This window comes from Lotus japonicus, chromosome 6 (genome assembly GCF_012489685.1).
Source record: "Lotus japonicus ecotype B-129 chromosome 6, LjGifu_v1.2".
NCBI classification, from domain to species: domain Eukaryota; kingdom Viridiplantae; phylum Streptophyta; class Magnoliopsida; order Fabales; family Fabaceae; genus Lotus; species Lotus japonicus.
The window spans coordinates 55,366,134-55,386,049 of record NC_080046.1 but is presented as its reverse complement, the minus strand read 5'-3'; the positions used below and the strand labels follow the sequence as shown (position 1 = coordinate 55,386,049).

At 38.9% G+C, this 19,916-nt stretch overlaps 2 protein-coding genes across 2 annotated transcripts; both read left to right on the top strand.

Annotated features, from left to right (window-relative positions):
* The first annotated feature begins 11,468 nt into the window (after positions 1-11,468).
* LOC130726814 (uncharacterized) lies at positions 11,469-13,997 on the top strand. The gene is made up of 5 exons (XM_057578119.1): positions 11,469-11,863; positions 12,069-12,131; positions 12,225-12,266; positions 12,718-12,773; positions 13,557-13,997. Exons 1-4 carry the CDS (start codon positions 11,672-11,674, stop codon positions 12,733-12,735), a joined length of 315 nt encoding a protein of 104 aa, XP_057434102.1. The 5' UTR covers positions 11,469-11,671; the 3' UTR covers positions 12,736-12,773; positions 13,557-13,997.
* An 887-nt stretch (positions 13,998-14,884) lies between these two features.
* On the top strand, positions 14,885-16,419 carry LOC130726091 (uncharacterized). Its single transcript, XM_057577315.1, has 2 exons — positions 14,885-14,946; positions 15,717-16,419. Exon 2 carries the CDS (start codon positions 15,717-15,719, stop codon positions 16,293-16,295), a length of 579 nt encoding a protein of 192 aa, XP_057433298.1. The 5' UTR covers positions 14,885-14,946; the 3' UTR covers positions 16,296-16,419.
* Positions 16,420-19,916: the final 3,497 nt, after the last annotated feature.

Here is a 19,916-nt window from a genome sequence, read left to right as displayed (position 1 = left end):
AGTTCTGGTTTGAGACTTGGTCTGGGGTGGGTGTTCTGAGGGAAAAATTCTATCGGTTGTATAATTTGTCGAGGCAAAAATGGGCCACTGTTAGTGAGTGCGGGGCGTGGAGACAGGGAAGTTGGAGCTGGGACTTTCAATGGCGTAGACCGCTGGTTGGTAAGGAGCTGGGTTGGATTCAAAATTTAATCCAGCACATCAATGGTGTTTCAATTTCGGCGGGTGTCCCGGACAAATGGGTTTGGCAGCCAGGTGTGGATGGCAGCTATTCCGTTAACTCATCTTTTCTTTTTTTGCAGGTACCTTTGGATCAACCACTTGATCCTGTTTTTAAAACCTTGTGGCGGGTTGCAGGCCCTTCCAATGTAAAGGCATTTGCTTGGAGAGACCTTCTGAACCGAGTACCGACCTTGGAGAACTTGCTCAAGCGGAATGTTATTCAGTCTCCGGTAGCAGCTACATGCAAGTTATGTTTGCAGACAATGGAAACTTGCTCCCATTTATTATTCTCTTGCCCAGTAGTTTATGATGTTTGGTGTGCTTGCTTCAAGTGGCTAGGCTATACTACTTTGTTACCAATGGATCCTAAAGCACACTTTTGGCAATTTCAGTTTGGCAAAAATACTGTTCAAAACTAGTGTCTGAGTTCAATTTGGTTGGTTGTGCTTTGGTCGGTGTGGCTCCATCGTAATGAAATTATTTTCAGATCCGTGGAGGTTGATTTATCTAACATATTGGATATGGTAAAGTTGAAATCCTGGTAGTGGTGCAATGCAGACCTGGGAGGTTTTGGAAATTCCCTATTTGAATGGTTTACAAGTCCCATGATGTGTATCCAAACTTGTTAGCAGCCAAAGGGGGCGTGGTGGATATTATGCTGATTTGGGAGCTTTGTCCAAGCAAATGTGGACTCTTTACTGTGTTCCTCTCAATTGTGAGCTGCTGTTTTGGTTTTTGTGTGCCTGAGGCTCTTCCTGGTGGATTCACGTATGTTACTAGATAGTTTCAGGGGGTATTAGCTAAGGATGGTGTTTCAAAAAAGCTAAGGATGATAGTGTTATAGTGGGTCTATAGAAGGTTCATGTTGGTGTGTGTTTTCAGTGTTGGTTAGTTCCTAAATTGGGGCTAATTTTGGTTTTTTTCTCATTTGTTTGTATTCGGGTTGGAGTACCCTTGTACTCTAATATCTAATACAATTTTGCATATCCAAAAAAAAAAATTAGTCTCACGCTTTTCTTGAGGGGGTGTTAGCAAAATACAATAAAATGAGAAGTCAAACCAACATGCTTAATTAAATTAAGGAGATACACAATCAATGTGATAGACTAAATACGAATGTTGTTTAAAGCTAATTAAGTATTACTTATTATTAGCATTTATTTATTTTCATATATGTGATGTAAAATCTCTTATATTTACATCATTGTCTATTCATATTGTGTTATCACTTTAGAATGGTTGAGATTAATCAACCAAAGAACTTGTTCTACACATGCATGCACCAGCCTACCTTGTTCAAAAAAATTGACCAAATTTTTTCATTCCTATCTACGGGAAAATATATATATGTAGTAAATGAAAAAGAAATTCCTAACGTGTGGCCCTTGTTTTTTTAATAAGTCAATGAATTAAAAAGAAATGAAAGGAGCTAGGAACCCATTGTTACAAATAGGTAATTAAGTAGTTAATAGACAAGTAAAAAAATGAGTCTGCCCAATCACATCATACAAATGTTTGCTTTTGTCAGGGGCTTATAATGTCTTGTATTATAAATATATGGTAACGCCTAATGTGCACCAGTTTAAAACTGGTGTAAATTTGCACCAATGCATTTGACCGGCTACATTAGGTAAAATCGCTTAGTTCCCTTTTTGGAATTAAATAATTGAAAATGTGACAATATGCATTATGACCATTTAGGGCTTGTAGATTTGAGATCAGGAAAGATTAGGATCCAGGGCTTGTTCACCGTCGCCACACCACTGGCAGCGGCGCACCCAATGTCCATGAAAAAGGGTGAATGAGAGACCATCACGACGAGGCGCAATTGTATTCGACGACGTCGTCGGCGACCCTTGAAAGCGAAGGATGTTGGCAGTAAGTGATGCTCTCTTCCGTTTTGAGAACTGAAACACAACTGCATGTCTTTCTTTCGTTGTGAATGGGAAATAAGAGAATCTTAGAAAAGAGGAGAAGCAGATCTGGGTTTGGATAGAGCTCAATTTGCTACCAACGAAGAAGAGAGAGGAAGAGGGTTTCTGGTGAAATTGGTTTCTCTGGCATCCAATAGGAGAAGCAGATCTAAATTTGTACCGTGCTCGAACTGCTGCTCTCCTTCATAGCCTCGCCACCGTCAACTCTGGACGAAATCGGTCTCGCCCTCCGTCGACCTTCAGCTCGATCGTCGTCGCTGCTCTAACCGGTGGACTACCCTCCTGCCTCTGCAACGCTGTCAAACCCATGTCTTTTTTTGTAAATTTATCTTATTATCTACATTAACTAATAAAATAAAAAACATTAATTTGTAAATTTATTTATATTAATTCATAAAATAAAAACATTAAATTATTTGAGTAACCTATGCATCAGGTCAAAAGCATTGGTGCAATTTTACACTACTATTAAAGTGGTGCACATTAGGGGGACCCTTAAAGGGGTATTCATCTTTTTGATTGTTAAAAAAAATCATACAAAGAGTCCCGAATTAATTATACAGTTAAGACACGGGAAAGATATTTGGTTGATGACAAAGGCACAAGCCATACCAATCCACCATATAAATACTAAATTAGTGATAAATTTTGTATTTTATGAAATTTCATTATGTGACTCGTTGAGCATAGGTGGATTAGACTTTGTTTCCAAAAGCAAAAAAAGAAGAAATCGTATGGGAAGCGGGCACATTCAGTCGTGTTTTGACTGTTTCTATCAGAATGAGAATGCAAGCCTCATGTGCCTGTTTTGCCGGAAACAATTTTTTTCCTTTTCATTGAAATCATTCATGACCACCGATTAAATGTGTCCATTAACCACCACACTCCACTTGAAAAGGTGCATTTCTTCTAGGTCATGTTAGAAATTTCAAAAGCATTAATTTGTATATAGGATTAAAATATATATAGCATTTTAATTTCATTCAATCCGTGCTACCTTGTTGCTTAAGTAAATCAAAATTTATGGGAAAATATGTAGTAAATCAAATTGAAATTACCAAAATACCTGGCCCTGGTTTTCAACATTTCCTATAAATATGATCACTAGCCATCAATACGATATCATAACACTCTCTCATCCCACAATACAAATTCTGCTTGTTGCTTTCCATTTCTCATTCCACTCTCGTCATGAGTTTCCAAAACATGAACGTTCAGAACATTCTTGCCCCTGTCACTAGGCCGCCTCCTCCTCCTCCTCCTTCAGAGGGAGCTGCTGCTGGCGGAGGAGGAGATGGTGGAGGTGGAGGTGGAGGTGGAGGTGGTGGAGCTGGAGGAGGAGGTGTTGGAGGAGGAACCTCTAGGCGACTAGTAACCGCACAGAAGATCTTCACCACCACCAGAAGATAGTTGAAATCATTATCATCATGATCATGATATGCATGTGGAAGCTGTTATTTAGTATTTTAGTCTTATTTTTCAATTTGCATCTTGAGGATCTTCAGTGGTCTGTCACTGTTTTATTCGGTTTCTAAACTTGATCTGTTACTTGATTTCCTTTAATTTCTGTACTCTATGTTGTATTTGGGTTATGCAACTGGTTCTGTTACGTTGTTGTTCCCTTTCTGAATTTGTTCTTCCCTTTGCCTTTTTTACGTTTTTGTAATGCATCTAGATCTTTTCTTTATTTCTCTGTTTTTTTTATCACTTATTCCCTATAACCATCGTGTTCCACCCTCACTCTCATCCTCATCGCAGCCCCCTCCACCTTTTCGATGCCGCTGAAATCGTCTTCGGTGTTGTCATTGTTCATTTTCTGATAGATTGGTGGCAGTTCATCATAACTCACACTCAACACCAAAGGGGTATGAGTCCTTGTAGAGTTTGATGGAGAATAATGCTGGGAATAGATACCGGAAGGGAGAGATGGCGGTGTTGTGGTGGTGGTGCGGCGGTGGAGTCACGAAGGTAGTGACTATGTGCTGTTTATGTTCAACAAGAATTCCTGGGAGGTGGAAACAGCTCCGGAATCAGTTTGTGTTCTGGTTTTTCTGGATTAAATTAATGTATTATTTGAAAAATAGAAACAATTTGTAAAAGAAGGAAGGGAGTGATGGCGGTGGTGGTGGTGTGCGGTGGCGGAGTCGATCAGGGGATGACTGTTTGTTGGGCAAGAGGGGCGCACTAGATTTTCGTAATAAATAGTATATTGAGATAAAATAAGAAATGTACCTACACAGGCACACACCCTAACGCCAACAAGTTTGAACTTTTTTCAATGAGTGTGACACCATGCATACGGTAAAACGTTCACACAACTTGCAATGTTTTTAATTTACTAAAATTAAATACACACTTTTTCTGAATGGTGTAGCCATTATATTGTTCATTTTCTGCTGGGCATTTGATCAGACTCAAACGTACTCAACACCAAATTAAGGGGTATGAGTCCTTATTGAATTTGTTGGAGAACAATTCCGGGGATATGATATAGTTTTGATCTTTAATATGTTCTGTTCATGTCAACAAGAATTCCTAGGATATATAGATGTTAGATTTCGCTTTTTCTAGGTTAAATGTATTATTTCAAAAATAGAAACGATTTGTAAATGAAGAGAGTGATGGCGGCGGTGTTGTGGTGGTGATGTACTGGTGGAGTCAGTAACGCATGTACGTTGGGCAAGAGGCACACACACACCCATACATTTTCAATAAGCTAGTTTGAACATTTTTCAATGAGTGCCCCACCACCAACTTTCACACAACTTGCCATGTTTTTAATTTACTAAAATTAATTAACTTTTTTTTCCTTTTCTGGAAAAGCTTAATACTAACGTGTATGAACTCTCTCAAATCCCAGCTTCTATATATATATGTGGATTGGGGCTCTAGCTAGTCACTGTTTGGAAATGAAAATGGCTACAACTTTTTTCTTTTTGAGGTTTGATGAATACAATTTTTACTTCGTTTAATCACGTTTTTTTTTTAGTATATATTTACGCTCTGGCAAAAAACAACTAAAAGGAAAAACTAACAACTTTAGTTTCCACAATTAGGCGTTAGGGAGAAAGAGGAAAAAGAGTTGAAGAGGTTAAGTATAATATTGACAAGATTGGAAATTAAATGTAGGAAAGAGAAAGAGGTAGGAGAGAGAAAGAGGTACAATTGCAAATGAGTTAAAGAGGTTATGAGGTACAAATGACCGGATTGGAATAATGTAGGAATGAATAAGAGGTTTTTTTTTTTAATAAGCCAAGAATTGTATTAACTATTAATATGGCACAAGGGGTGCCTCTCTTAGAAACATCAGAAACAAGAGGATTGGGTATACAACCCAAACCAGAAAAGAGGTGAAATGGAGAAAGAGTTGAAGAGGTTAGGAGAACAAAGGATAAGATTGGAAATGTAGGAAAAATAAAAAAGTAGAGGAGCTGGTGGTGGTGGTGGAGGAGCAGAAGGAGGAGGTGGTGGAGGAGGAGGAGTAGAAGGAGGAGGAGTCTCTCAGTCGTCTAGGACTAGGACCACTCGACTCCCAACCGCACAGAAGATCTTCTCCACCAAAAGATAGTTGAAATCATCATCTTCATGATCATGCATTTAGATGCTCTGACGTTCTTTGCTTGCTAAAGGGATTGATCATTGATGTTTTTTCTTTTCTTTTGTGGATTCAAAGGTGTTTAGCCTTGTTCTGTTATTTTATTTCCTTTTTGTGCTCTGTTTTGTGTTAATTAATTTGGGTTTAAGCAACTGGTTCTGTTGTTGTTCCCTTTGGTGTCTGAACTGAACTTGCTCTGTTTCCCTGTGCTTTTTTACGTTTTCTATCACTTTGGTGCATATCTGTTCTACAGTACACGACATGCACTCCGGCCGGTATACAAAGAGGTTCCACTCATGAACCCACCCTCGGTGATGTTTGTTTCAATGGTGTAACCATTGTTCATGTTCTGAAATCTGAACTGTGCATTTGATTAGACTTGCTTAATTAGCAATAGATTGGTTGCAGTTCATGATTGACTCACACGTACTCAACACCAAATTAAGGGATATGAGTTCTTATTCAATTTGTTGGAGAACTATATATGCTGGGGATATGATAGTTTTGATCTTTAATATGTTCTGTTTATGTTCAACAAGTATTCCTTGGGCTGGGATATAGATGTTGGAGATCGATCGTTGTTGGATTTCGCTGCTTCCAGAGGGGAGTGATGGCGGTGTTGTGGTGGTGGTGCGGTGGTGGAGTCGGGGACGGATCGATGTGACGTACGTTAGGTTAGGCAATTAAGAGGGGGACCAATCATCAACGTGCGATTCTTTTTTCTTTTTTTTTTTTAAATCAACGCGCGATTTTAAAATGGCTGCTTTCAAGAGTAATGATATATACACACCTCATTTTTTAAACACTCTATTTCCACCTCTTTTTATTTCTATCTCTCTCATCTTATCATCTATCACATATCATATTTTCTCTCTCTTACTTTTTCTTTTCTTCCTATCTCTTTCATCATTCCACCTCTCCACCTCAAAAAAGAGGTGTGGATGAAACATTATCCCGCTTTCAATGTACCCCACCAAATATCAGTAAACATGACTAATGATGTAATAAAAAGCACTAATGATGTAATACATGACTGATGATGTAATACTAACAACAAAAGAGAATGCAGAACTTGTGATGTAGACATGTAGGTTTGCTAATTTGCTTTGACTTTGAGGGAAGAGGAGGAGATGGAAGGAAAACCCGGAAAACGAAATGGTGTGGGCCGCAGCCGAAAACGTTTTCCTCCCAAAATGGAGAGAAAACGGTGGAAGATATGGCCATAGCACTCGTGTTTGTTTTAACATGTAATGAGGGGCTTTGACCAAAAACAATAAAAGCATGTAATGAGGGGAGAAAATAACATGATAAGAAAATATAAATAGGTATAAAATTTTACAATTCTATGATATAATGTTAAAATCTGGTCCACCTATCAATCATATTTTTCTATTTGTTATAAATTATATTGAAGTGTTAAAATTAATTTGCAAATAAATTACCTGATTGTTACAAAAAAATATGTGTTATCCGATGAATTTGATCAAGCACATTTCAAAAAAAAAAAATTGATGAAGCACTCGTCATCTATTTTAATTGAATCAGATATTTTTTAGTGAAGGATAGTTTATCATAAAATTGAGGTTGGATAGTTAAAAACACTTTCAATATATTATCATAAAAAATTATTCATGATAATTTTTTCAATTTCATGATTTATTTGACCTATCACAAAATTTGCATTTTATAATTTAAAATAAATATTATTTTACTCAAAAATGTGTTATATTATTCTTCTGGAAATGCAGGTTTAAATAATGATGTGATCATGTTTGATCTTATGGAAGCCAAGTAATTGGCTGCAGCCAAGCTGCCAAACAAGAGTTAAGAAATGCAGATCCTATGGAAACTCAAGAGAAGGCATCAAAACGAGGCAATAGATGGAGCATGGACAACGATTGGTCTCACAGCACGCCTAGTTATAGAAGGTCAAACTGGAACAAAATTATGACTCAGAGGTGCAATGATACATGTTAAGAAATGCAGATTCTTTCTCTCAAAGTTTACCGATATGGGTTTTTCTTCCCATACCTGCATGCTATGAAATTTTCCCTATCCAAATATTCTTGTTACCTTAATACGTATGTAACAATATCTGCTTTTTTTTTTTTCCTCTCCTCTCTCTTCAAGTTTTTTAGAACTTGATCAGGGTTCGCTTGGGTGGCCGTCACGCCGCCGCTGCGCGGCGGCAACCATCCCCTGCGTTTTCCATTCGTTTGCTTTCCCTCTTTCATCCTTTTGTTTATCTTTCCTTTTTCACCCTTCCAAGTGGAGATGCAAAACATCCTTTTTCATCTGCGACGGCGGCGTTCAGATCTGATTTGTGCACATATAGGTCTTTTCTTACAAATCTGAAGTAGATCGACTTTGGTTGGAGAAGAAATACACTATTGATCTCGCCTCGTTCTGGTGATCGATTTCGATCCTTGCTCTGCTCTATTCTTGTGTTTGTATGCACTATGCAAGCCTTTCAGCTGCGCCGCCAGGAGTTTATCTGGCTCCCTATGTAACCGTCGGTCGCTCCTGCTTCTTGTCATTGTTGATCGCTTTGGCTTGGGTGTGGTGTTTTGGGTTCTGTTCCGTTTGTTCGTCCGGTGTGGTGTACTATACGCGCCTGTAAGCTCCTTTGAGGGAGAAATGGCGAAGACAAAGTTATGACCACCGAGTTTTGGGTATTGGCCATTGGGGGATAATTGCAAAAGAAAAAACAGTGGAAAGGAGAACTTTGGTGTTAGGGGAGGAGGCGAAGGAGGCGTCTTCGCCAGGGTTGGTATTGGGGTTGTATGGTTGTGGGTTGCTGGTTCTGCAGGGGTTCGTTTTTGGCCAAGGCGGTAAAGCTTGATGTTGCTTCGGTGAGACTCATTGTGGATCGTGACTGGCGGCGGTGGCTATGATGGCGAGGTTGGGGTATTACTAGAGGCAAAGTTTCCTCTCCTCAGTTTGGGTTCTTTGCAGGTTGCGTTAATAGTGTTTCATGGAGCGGGTTTTGGGTTGGCCTTATGGCATGCGAGGTGTTGTTGTTAAGGGTGTGGTGGTTGATTAGCAGCTTTGGTGAGGCATGGTAGCTATGTGGAGTGGGCGTGTCAGGTTTACTGGATTTCGTTTGGGTTTGAGGAGCTTAAAGTATTAATTTGTCATTTATTTCAGCATCGCTCCTTTCTGCTCTTTTAGCTTCTGGTCAGGTGAGGCTGGGTAGATTTGAGCCGTATTCTAGACTGGTTTGTCGGGGTTATTCGGTTCTCATTTGATTTTCTCTTGCTCGATGTTGTTCTCGTCCTCGGGTGTTTGGCTGCTCCCTACCGCCGGGCTTTGTGCTTTGAAAATGGATGTCTCATCGGCTCCTCTTTATTTTGGGTTGGTTAGGTGTTGTGTCGTTCTAGTAGGAGTTTAAGCTTTTGTTTTTGCTTGTGGGGTTGTGGGTATGTTGCCTGTGGGTTTTAGAGGTTGTAGTCGGTTTTTGCCGATTCTCTATTAGCTTGTTAGTGTACCCATGTTGAGAGGGGCTATTTCTCAACAATCTTAATAATATATTTTAACTTTCTAAGAAATAATACGTATTGAGCTGCTAGCCAATTGATGTAGCTTGATATATGGATGTTTTTATCTACTCAATTGTTTTTCCAAAATATATATATATAATGCCCATGCACGGGTCAACACCCAGTTGTGGATTTAATTTAATACATTTCTTAAATTTGTAATTACCATGAAATTTGAAACAATTTTGGAAGAAAAATAGCTTACAAATTAGAATTGGATCATAATTAGGAAAGAAAGAGTTTAATCTAAAATTTCACACAAAATTGAGAAAAAGTAGTTCAAAATTAAAGTGTATCATGTGGGTTAACCGGCTCGAGCATTTTTACATGTAATCTTCTATATATATGTAAAGCTCACTTGAGCTATAAGTATTAAATGCATTAAACAATTAAGTTGAACAAATTAAATTCTATTTTCTATTCAACTTGCCAATCTCTTTATTTTTTAACTTTACACATGTCAAAGTAAAGTAACTTTTAACTAGAGACTATTTAGCTACCTACATTAAATAATAAAATTATGAACTAAATTTTGAACATTTTTACATTACTCATTTGTTATTTCTTTAGTTCAGGAAAAAAATCATTAGCAACAAAAAAAAACTACATTAAAACATGTAGAAGTACTATATATTAAATGGTAAAATAAAAATACGTTAAATAATTAAGACAAAATAGTCTTTAAATAAAACGTGTTGCTAAATAGGTATTTAATTTTAACTATTTTTTTTTCGAAAATAGAAATGTGTATTAATAAAAGATGAGAAAATTTGTAAGATTTATACTCTCCTCATAGGGATCAAAAAAGAAACAACCTCGAAAAAGCCCGAAAAACCACCAAGGAAAAACCTCGCGCCCGGGAATACGCCAAAAAACCCGACCCCGAAGTCTATCTATCTATCTATATCTATATCTATATATATATGTAAAGCTCACTTGAGATATAAGTATTAAATGCATTAAACAATTAAGTTGAACAAATTAAATTCTATTTTCTATTCAACTTGCCAATCTCTTTATTTTTTAACTTTACACATGCCAAAGTAAAGTAGCTTTTAACTAGAGACTATTTAGCTACCTACATTAAATAATAAAATTATGAACTAAATTTTGAACTTTTTTACATTACTCATTTGTTATTTCTTTAGTTCAGGAAAAAAATCATTAGCAACAAAAAAAACTACATTAAAACATGTAGAAGTACTATGTATTAAATGGTAAAATAAAAATTAGTTAAATAATTAAGACAAAATAGTCTTTAAATAAAATGTGTCGCTATATAGGTATTTAATATTAACTATTTTTTTCGAAAATAGAAATGTGTATTAATAAAAGATGAGGAAATTTGTATGATTTACACTCTCCTCATAGGGATCAAAAAAGAAACAACCTCGAAAGAGCCCAAAAAACCACCAAGGAAAAACCTCGCGCCCGGGAATACGCCAAAAAACCCGACCCCAAAGCCTAAACAAACCTAACTAGAAGCTAAAACAACCAACAAAACCCAACTAAGGACCCAAGAAAAACAACCGACCCTAAACCAACCAATAAAACCGGATAAAAAAAACCTACAAGAAACCGAGACTCCCTCAGCAAGGACTAAGGAGGTTTTATAGCCAAAATCTGAGCTGCAATCGCAGTTTCAGCTGCGGCGTCAACTATAATATGTATTTGTTGAAAAAATTATTTAAATATAAAAAGTGGGAGGCGGGATGTCTTATGGGTCATGTGTAGCACACTGTAATTACCTACATGAGGGGTTCTTCTCATTATTTATTTTTTTCAATAAAGTTTTGTTTCAAAAAAAAAAAGATCTATTGTATATTAGTAGAAATGACTTGAGAAAGAATAACAGTAAAATAACTATGACCAAATTTGAATAAATTTAAATTTACTAAATAATTATTTACACTAATAAAATCATGTCTTATATAACTTTAAAAGTTAAAATTACTTTATTATTGATATCTATCTATCTATCTATCTATCTATAAACTATATAAAGAGAGAGTTCTTGCAGCTTGGAGGGCAATTTAGGAATTCAATAACTCATTGAACATGAACTAAAATTTTTCTATGGATAATTCAGTAAATTTCAATATAATTAGTTAGGGATCAAATCTTGACCGTTTGTTTCTTTTCTTTTGACCTTCAGCATTTCGCTGGAGCTCGCACGTTTTGATTTTCCTCCGTTATTGTTCTTTCACCTTCTCGCGTCGCCCGTTTTCATTTTCCACCTCTTATAATGGGTCATCCGTTTATCCCTTGATGGCTTCTATTTTCCACCTCCTTCTCAGATAGAGAGTTCGATTGTCAAAGGAGGCATCTATGGTCTCAGAAAAAAGGAAGGGAACCACCTTCTCTCCCCCTTGAACAATGCAGTCATGGAGAGTGATAGGGGGAGAGAGATAGAGAGAGTTCGAAGGAGGAGACAACCCTCTGCGTTCGCGGCGGTGGTCGGATTTCGCGGCCGTTCTGCGCTCACCAGCATGAAAGCAATGGATCCTAGGGGATCTTGGGTACTTCCGATAGCCGAGTGGATGTTCAAATATGGTGGAAATGACGATGGCTTCTTGGTGCGGCTCAGTGTTGTCTTGCTCTGGCTGTGCTCGCGTTTCTTCTAATTTTCCCTGAATTGTTTTGTTGTTGTCTGGATTTTCATCTTATTTTCCCCTAAATTCATTCATCATTCTCATGCATACTGGAAAAGCAAATCTGCCTTCTCTCTTATTACATACTATTTAATCACTTTAGATCTTAGTGTCTGTTTCTTTCTTCCAGACTTTGTTATTTCAGGTATTGTGTTCTAATTATCTCACTGCTGCTAGATGTTTTCGATCCAAGGTAACATGACTTCGCAAATTTTACTTATGACTCTTTACAGAACTAAAACCCTGAAACGAAATAGTTGTTAGTGATTTCTCATTGTTTATGCAGGAAGTTTTCTCAGACAAAGAGATCGATGGTCAAAACAAGGAGGTATGTTGTTTGGATTTTTTCTGCATCAACTTGACTTTTTCCCTCATCTCTGTGTGTTGTTTTTATTTTTTAGATGTGTAGCTTGGTACTAAATGATACGTACAGGAAGTTTTTAATTTTCATTTCTCTCATAATTTAGTGCTTATAGTTTTCCTTTTTCATATCTCATTGTTGAGCAGACCTGCAGAATACTAAGATAGTTTTCCATTTGATAAATTTATGCAACTATCTCATAAATCTGGAAGATGGTAGTTGAGGCTTAAAGAGAAAGATGCAGAATATATATCTTTAGGCTCCATTGTGATTTGGTTACGACACCTATGAAATCGGTTTTGCAAGAAGGAAACGACTCTGTTTTTACTTGCTAAACAATAAATGTTGTGTTTTTTGTTGTCATTTTCCTCTAAATTAAATCTACACATTTCTCTTTGGTTTCTGTCTTTGCTCACAGATTTTGGGGTTTAAATGAGGGGAAATGAGGAAATCCCTTCGGCTTCATGCCCAGAGGTAAGCTGCATTTTCCCTATGATATTTCTATGTAAAATTTTATTTCAGTTTATTTTTCTAAACATCAAATACACTGTTGTATTATATTGGACCTTTTAGAAAGAAAACCACCAAGTAGTGAGTGTCAAAACTGTCCTTAGCAACCTCAGTCCTCATGTTTTTTCTAAGTTTCTTTCGATTTGAAATTTGAATGTCCTCACTCTTCAACAAAATGAATTCAACTAATGAGCCTAGGTAACATGCTATAATGGTAGATCTGGTGCTTAAAAGACAAAATGCAAGCTCAAACCAAACAATATTTGCTATTGATATTTTTGTGTCAATTAGCACTGTGCTTGACTGCTATTGATGGCTCCCCATATTTAATCTCTTTTTAATTTCATTGAAATGTGAGGTTTACTCTTCTCTATCAGTCTTTTTTAGACAACAATGCTAATGGCTGATATAATTGCTCAAGAATACACATTGAGCATGTTGCAGTATGACATATTGTCATTTACATGTGAATCATCATTAAGAAATTTTGTATGACACTTGCTCACAAAATGATCATTGGCACTAAACAGTTTATAAGTGTGTGTCCACCAGTTGAGATAATGTGAAATCACAATCATCCTAATTTAAAAGACGAGTTTCGCTCACTTTTTACCTCAAAGTGAGTGCTAAAGCGTTAGCTCTGGTGCCAACGGGTAGTCACTTGAGATTCTTCTTAGAGATGTGGTAACCTTGATGAAGTGCAAATATTTTATAGTTGTTGTAGAATTCACTTCTCTTCATTTGCAGGCATTGGACCTGATATGTGGCAAAAACTTTTGATGCGGATGGATTCTGCCTTAAAGGGCCACTTTTCAAAAGATGATGGAACTGAGTTGGTTCGTAACTTCTATATCAGTCTTACATTATGTGCTCCAGAACAATATTTGCCCCCTTCATTTTTGCTCCAGAACAATATTTGCCTCCTTCACTTGCCACAACATTGTGTGCTGTAAGACCCGGTGATTTACTTATGTTTTGTATTATTGAGGGATAATATAAAGTACGATGTTTTATTTTCAGTAAGGAGGAAATACTGATTAATTGTTACTATAACGCTTGTATAGTAATTTATTACGTAATTAATTATTACGTAAAGCGCGAGTAGTCGATATGCATGCATGCACATGCATAATTTTGGGTAGTGCATAATATATGCAAAAAGGGAATTTTCGAGACTCATATCTATTATATTGGAGGACGAGTTTTATTTATTTACTTATTAAATAAATATAAAGTGTTATGGGAATTCATTTAAATCAGATTTTTTCTTTATTTTGAATTAATTTATTTTGAGAAGATAGGATTTGAAAATTGGAGATATATTTTTTTATGTTGGCCGAAAATTTGGTTTAAAAGGCAAAGATATTGGAGATATTTTATAATGAAATAAATGCTTTGGGTCATCTTTATTTTTAAAAAAAAAAATAATAATAAATTCAGATTTTATTTAAACTAATATGGAAGGTTTTTAATTGTTGAAAATTGGTTAAGGAGAGAGAGAGTGGCCGAAAACTCTAGTTGCTAGGGTTTAGGGTTTTATTTTGAAATTTAAACCAATTTTCCTTGATTTTAGGGTTTGATTGAAGAGAAAATCAGGAAAATATCCTAACTACCTAGATGAGGGGGGCGGCCAAGGCATCTTGGAGGGGATCTTGGGATATTTTGATTTTTTCTTGGTGATTAAGTAATTAATTTGAATTAAAGTTTATTAAAATTATATTTTTAACCCTGGGCTTGGGCTGAAAATAAGTGTTTTATTGTATTTTCACCTCCACATCCTCCACTATAAATAGGAGTCTCTGGTGAAGGGAAAATCACAACTCAGAGCTCTCCAATTTTTTTGTGAGTCTCTATCTCTCCCTCTCCAGAGTTCTTCTTGACCTCTATAGGAAATAATTCCTATAGTAACTAAGCTCTGCTTCCTTCGGGAAGTAGTGAACTCAGGTATTTTTCTTCTTGTTTACAAGAAGAAATGTAATATTGGTTGATTTTAGGGGTTGGGGTTCGAATATTTGAAGGGGGGAAATGATGCTCCTTTTTCCTTCAAATTCTAACCCTAGTTTGTTGGTCCGTGCAGGTTCGCGCACGGAAAGGTTAGATCGAACGTACTCGATCTCGCGTGGAAAGCGTAGCCAAGGTGAGGGCACTTCCGTCTAGAGAAGTCTTACTGCTTTCCTGCATGTGAAAAGTTGTATGCGAGTGTGGTTGATAACATGCTTAGTATTAGTATTCAATATTATGCTAAGTGATGATATGATGTATGATTTATTATTAAGTTAGTATGATAAATTCATAGTATGCTATAGGACTAGTTAGTTGATGTATGCTAGTTCAAGTATGCCTTATTTGCTAAATGAAATTATGCATGATGTCATTTAATTTCAACAGCATGAGATAAAATGCCTGTCTATTACTTGAAATAGTAACATGAGACTAGGATTTTATGATGTTTACTCGCATGCAAGTAGAGATTATGATTAGTGGAACATAGGTCTGGTTAGGACTATGGACCATGAGAACAGTGGTTCCGTTAGAGACAAAACGGATAACTTGCACGCGAGGGTGAATGCGGTTTGAACCGTGATGTTATGACTTGTGGGTGTCTGACCCATGGTGTGTTGTGGTCGTTCCAAGGAACGCCATGATGTTGTGAGCTTTGCTCATGGTGTTGTTCGTCTGCTGGACGAATGGTGTTGGATCCAAGGTGAAAGGTGGTTGTGTGAAAAGTGAGGACGCATAGACTGACCGAAACTTAGGCTTTGTGATTAACCCTATCGATATAATTCTGTTGAATATATTGTTGAAATATCTAGTTGTTCATAACATGCTTAGACAGGAACTACTTGAGAGTCAGAAGTTGACCCTCGCTATTTTGTTATTTGTTGTTTGGGCGCTTAACGCCAACAGATGGTGATTATGGACGAGCTGGTGGGTCAGGACTGGGAGATTTATCTCCCTAGTTTTGATGATGACTCAGCCTGGGGCACCGACTACCGCCAGGAGAGGAACATATATGTCGGCGGCGCTATCATCTTCAAGCGTGACCCGAGTGGACAGATTGTGGAGACCCAGCCCCTTAGAGGAAGGATTCGGTTTCCTCATGCACCTTTCCGATTTGGACTTCCTGTGGAGATCGCTAGCAGTACGGAGTCCGAGCCAGAGGAGATTCCCGTTTATGAACCAGGCGAGGGAAGCGAGCCTTCGGTGAACTCGGAGTATCGTAACCCTGCGGAGGGACTTCTGATACCAAAGGAGGAGCCTATGAGCCCAGTGGCACCACCCGAGTATGGACTCGATGAGGGACTCAAGGAACCTGCACCTGAGGTACCAGATGCGCCGCCAGGTTTCAAATGGACCATGGATGAATTAAAGCAGTGGAATCTGGAAATGCAAGCGGAGATTCAACAGGGAGCAGAAACGCCAGATCCTTCGAATATGTGGGCTGGACATTACGCAGACTGTAATCAGGACCATGGGTGGAAATGAGAGCGTCAATCTATCTTTAAAGTTTAATTTTGCAAGTACTTTATTTGAATTTTTGATGTAATCAACTTGACGAGTATGACAATGTGGTTTGTTTACACACTTGGGTGTGGCCACGGTTTTTATCTATTTATGAAGTTTAATTTTGGATATGTCGATTATCTTGATTAAATGATTTCGCACGTTTTTGAAACTAATGGTTATTGAAGAGTTTTACGTAAAATGAACTTTTATCACTAAGTAAAGATTAATAAATTAATCGGCGAAAATTCTTTACGAAAATTATGTTACTTGGCTTTTCATGACGTTCGAGAAATTGGGGCGTTACATTGTGGTATCAGAGCTCCGGTTGAGAAAACCAGAGCACTAGGGTTTTGGGCACACGAGTTGGTACTCGTTACTTCTTATTTTAAGGTGTTTTGAAAGTTTTCCGCAGTGAGGATGGGTAGAATTTTGTGTGCTAAGATGTTTGAAGTGTGATCTTATTTGGAGTGGAGTATCATTGCCATGATGCTTTGGTTGAAAGTTCTTACTGTTAGATGATCTCTCTGACTGAGGAACTGACGTTTGGTTGTGGTTTTATCAACAAGCAGGTTTGACATCATGCCTCCTAGACAGGACCCAACTAACGCTCAGCTCGCTCAGGCCATGGCTCAATTGGCTCAATTGGCCCAAGTGGTGGCTCAGCAGGCTAATGCTAGTGTTACGATGGCTGCTGCACAAGCTCAGAGAGAGGCTGAGGAACATGCCAGAAGGGCGCAGAGGTTGGAACGGGAGCTGAACCAGGATCAGGTCAGGATGAGAACTGATTTCAATCGGTAGAACCCGCCAAAGTTTGAAGGGGAAGCTGAACCCGAGAAAGCGGATCTTTGGATCCAAGAGCTGGAAAAGATTTTTGAGGCTTTGCACACAACTGATGGAGAGAAGGTGAATCTTGCTACCTTCATGCTGAAAGGGGATGCAGAGTACTGGTGGAGGAGCGCCAGGCTGTTGATGACGACTAACCAGGTGGCTATTACCTGGGATTCATTCAAAACAGCTTTTCTGAACAAGTATTTTCCAGAGACTGCAAGAGATGATATGGAGAACCGTTTCCTCAGACTGAAACAAGGAAGCATGACTGTTGGGGAATATGCAGCCAAGCTGGAGAGTCTGTCGAAGTACTTTCGCTTCTTTCGAGTACAAGTTGATGAAGGGTATCTCTGCAACCGTTTCATGATTGGTTTGAGGGATGAAATTGAGGAGTCCGTCAGACCGTTGGGAGTCAGAGTCTTTCAACAGCTGGTTGAGAAGTCTCGCGAGGTTGAGGTCATGAAGAATCGTCGAGGAAACCGACAGGAAAGTGGAGGGCCGATCAGGTCTGGTCAGAAACAAGCTGGGAAGACTGAAAAGGGTAGGGCTGGTCAGAAGAAGCCCTATCAGAATGCAACTGGCAGGACATCATCTACCAAAGTCGGAGCAAAAACTCCGAGAGAAGATGTTACTTGTTTCAAGTGTAATGAGAAAGGGCACTATGCCAATGAATGTGGGAAAGAGATTACTTGCTGGAAGTGCCAGAAGACGGGGCACATCTCGACAAACTGTCCTGATGCGCCAAAAGCTGAACCTGTGTTGAATACGGCAAGGGGGAGACGTCCAGTTGCTAAGGGACGTGTCTTTGCTGTTACTGGCAAGCAAGCTGAGGGTGTTGAAGATCTTATTCAGGGTACGTGTACTATTGCTGGTATCTCCTTGATGGTTTTGTTTGATTCGGGTGCTACGCACTCGTTTATATCTGATGAGTGTGCGAAGAGAATAGGGTTGCTAACCTCAGAGTTACTTTTCGATATGGTGGTGACAACCCCTGCTGCCGATCGCTTAGTTACTCGCACGGCATGCTTGAAATGTCCGTTGGTTTACGAGGATCGGAAGTTCCTTGCAAACCTTATATGTTTAGGGCTTAAAGAGCTCGATGTGATTCTGGGGATGGACTGGTTGGCGCAATATCATGTTCTTTTGGATTGTGCTAACAAGGCCGTGATATTTCCGGATTCAGGCGTTACGGATTATTTGAATTCGTACCATTTGAAGAAGGGTTCACCGGCGTTCGTGAACTCTATCGTGGCGGAAGCAAGAAACGATAGTGATGTACGGAACATCTCGATAGTGCAAGACTATGTGGATGTTTTTCCGGAGGATGTGCCCGGATTGCCACCAGTAAGGGAGACGGAGTTCTCCATTGACATCATGCCCGGCACGGGACCGATATCGATGGCGCCGTATCGGATGGCACCAGCGGAATTGATGGAATTGGCAAAACAGTTGGATGATCTCTCTTCAAAGGGATTTATTCGACCGAGTGTGTCTTCTTGGGGAGCGCCAGTGTTGTTGGTAAAGAAGAAGGACGGGAGGTCCAGGTTGTGTGTAGATTACCGACAACTAAACAAGGCGACAGTGAAGAATCGTTATCCGATGCCTCGGATAGACGACTTGATGGACCAACTTCGGGGAGCAGTTGTTTTCTCGAAGATTGATATGAAATCAGGGTATCACCAGATTCGGGTGAAGGAGGCTGACATTCAGAAGACGGCATTCAGAACTCGATATGGACATTATGAATATCTCGTGATGCCATTTGGAGTTACTAATGCACCCGCAGTGTTTATGGACTACATGAACCGTGTGTTCAGGCCATTCTTGGACAAGTTCGTGGTGGTGTTCATAGATGATATTCTAATTTACTCGAAGAGTAAGGAGGAACATGAGCAGCATTTACGTCAAGTGCTAGAGGTGTTGCGGAAGAAGGAACTCTATGCTAATGGAGGAAAGTGTGAGTTCTGGATGGAGGAAGTGAAGTTCCTTGGTCATGTCATATCTAGCAAAGGTGTGCCAGTGGACCCCAGCAAAATTGAATCAGTTTTGGCATGGGAACAACCGAAGACAGCAAGTGATATCAGAAGTTTTGTTGGGCTTGCTGGCTACTATCGGCGTTTCGTGAAGGATTACGCCAAGTTGACTTCACCGTTGACTCAGTTGACAAAGAAGGATCAACCGTTTGCGTGGACGGAGAAGTGTGAGGCTAGCTTCCAAGAAATGAAGAAGCGGTTGACCACCGCACCTATACTAGCTTTGCCAAAGGAGGGAGAACCATACGACGTGTACTGTGATGCGTCGCATAATGGTTTGGGTTGTGTGATGATGCAAGAGAAGAGGGTGATTGCTTATGCTTCGCGACAGTTGAAAGTCCATGAGAAGAATTACCCTACGCATGATTTGGAGTTGGCTGCTATAGTGTATGCTCTCAAGATCTGGAGACATTACTTGTATGGCAGTACGTTCACGATCTATAGTGATCACAAGAGTTTGAAGTACTTGTTTGATCAGAAGGATCTGAACATGAGGCAGAGACGGTGGGTGGAGTTTCTGCAAGACTATGAGTTCTCATTGCAGTATCATCCGGGGAAGACCAATGTTGTAGCTGATGCTCTGAGTCGAAAGGCTATACATGTGTCCTCGTTGATGGTCAAGGAGTTAGAATTATTGGAGGCTTTCCGTGATCTGAGTTTGAATGTTGAACTCGCACCAGGGAAGCTGAGCTTTGGAATGGTGACGGTGTCTAGTGGACTCTTGGATGAGATAAAGTCG

What these genes read in the sequence shown, in the direction of transcription:
- LOC130726814 (XM_057578119.1), top strand. Translation starts at nt 11,672, where the DNA reads ATGGAGAGTGATAGGGGGAGAGAGATAGAGAGAGTTCGAAGGAGGAGA. An exon ending in GAAATGACGATGGCTTCTTG is followed by an intron (nt 11,864 to 12,068) that starts GTGCGGCTCAGT and finishes TCTTTCTTCCAG; the next exon opens with ACTTTGTTATTTCAGGTATT. An exon ending in CTAGATGTTTTCGATCCAAG is followed by an intron (nt 12,132 to 12,224) that starts GTAACATGACTT and finishes TTGTTTATGCAG; the next exon opens with GAAGTTTTCTCAGACAAAGA.
- LOC130726091 (XM_057577315.1), top strand. Translation starts at nt 15,717, where the DNA reads ATGGTGATTATGGACGAGCTGGTGGGTCAGGACTGGGAGATTTATCTC.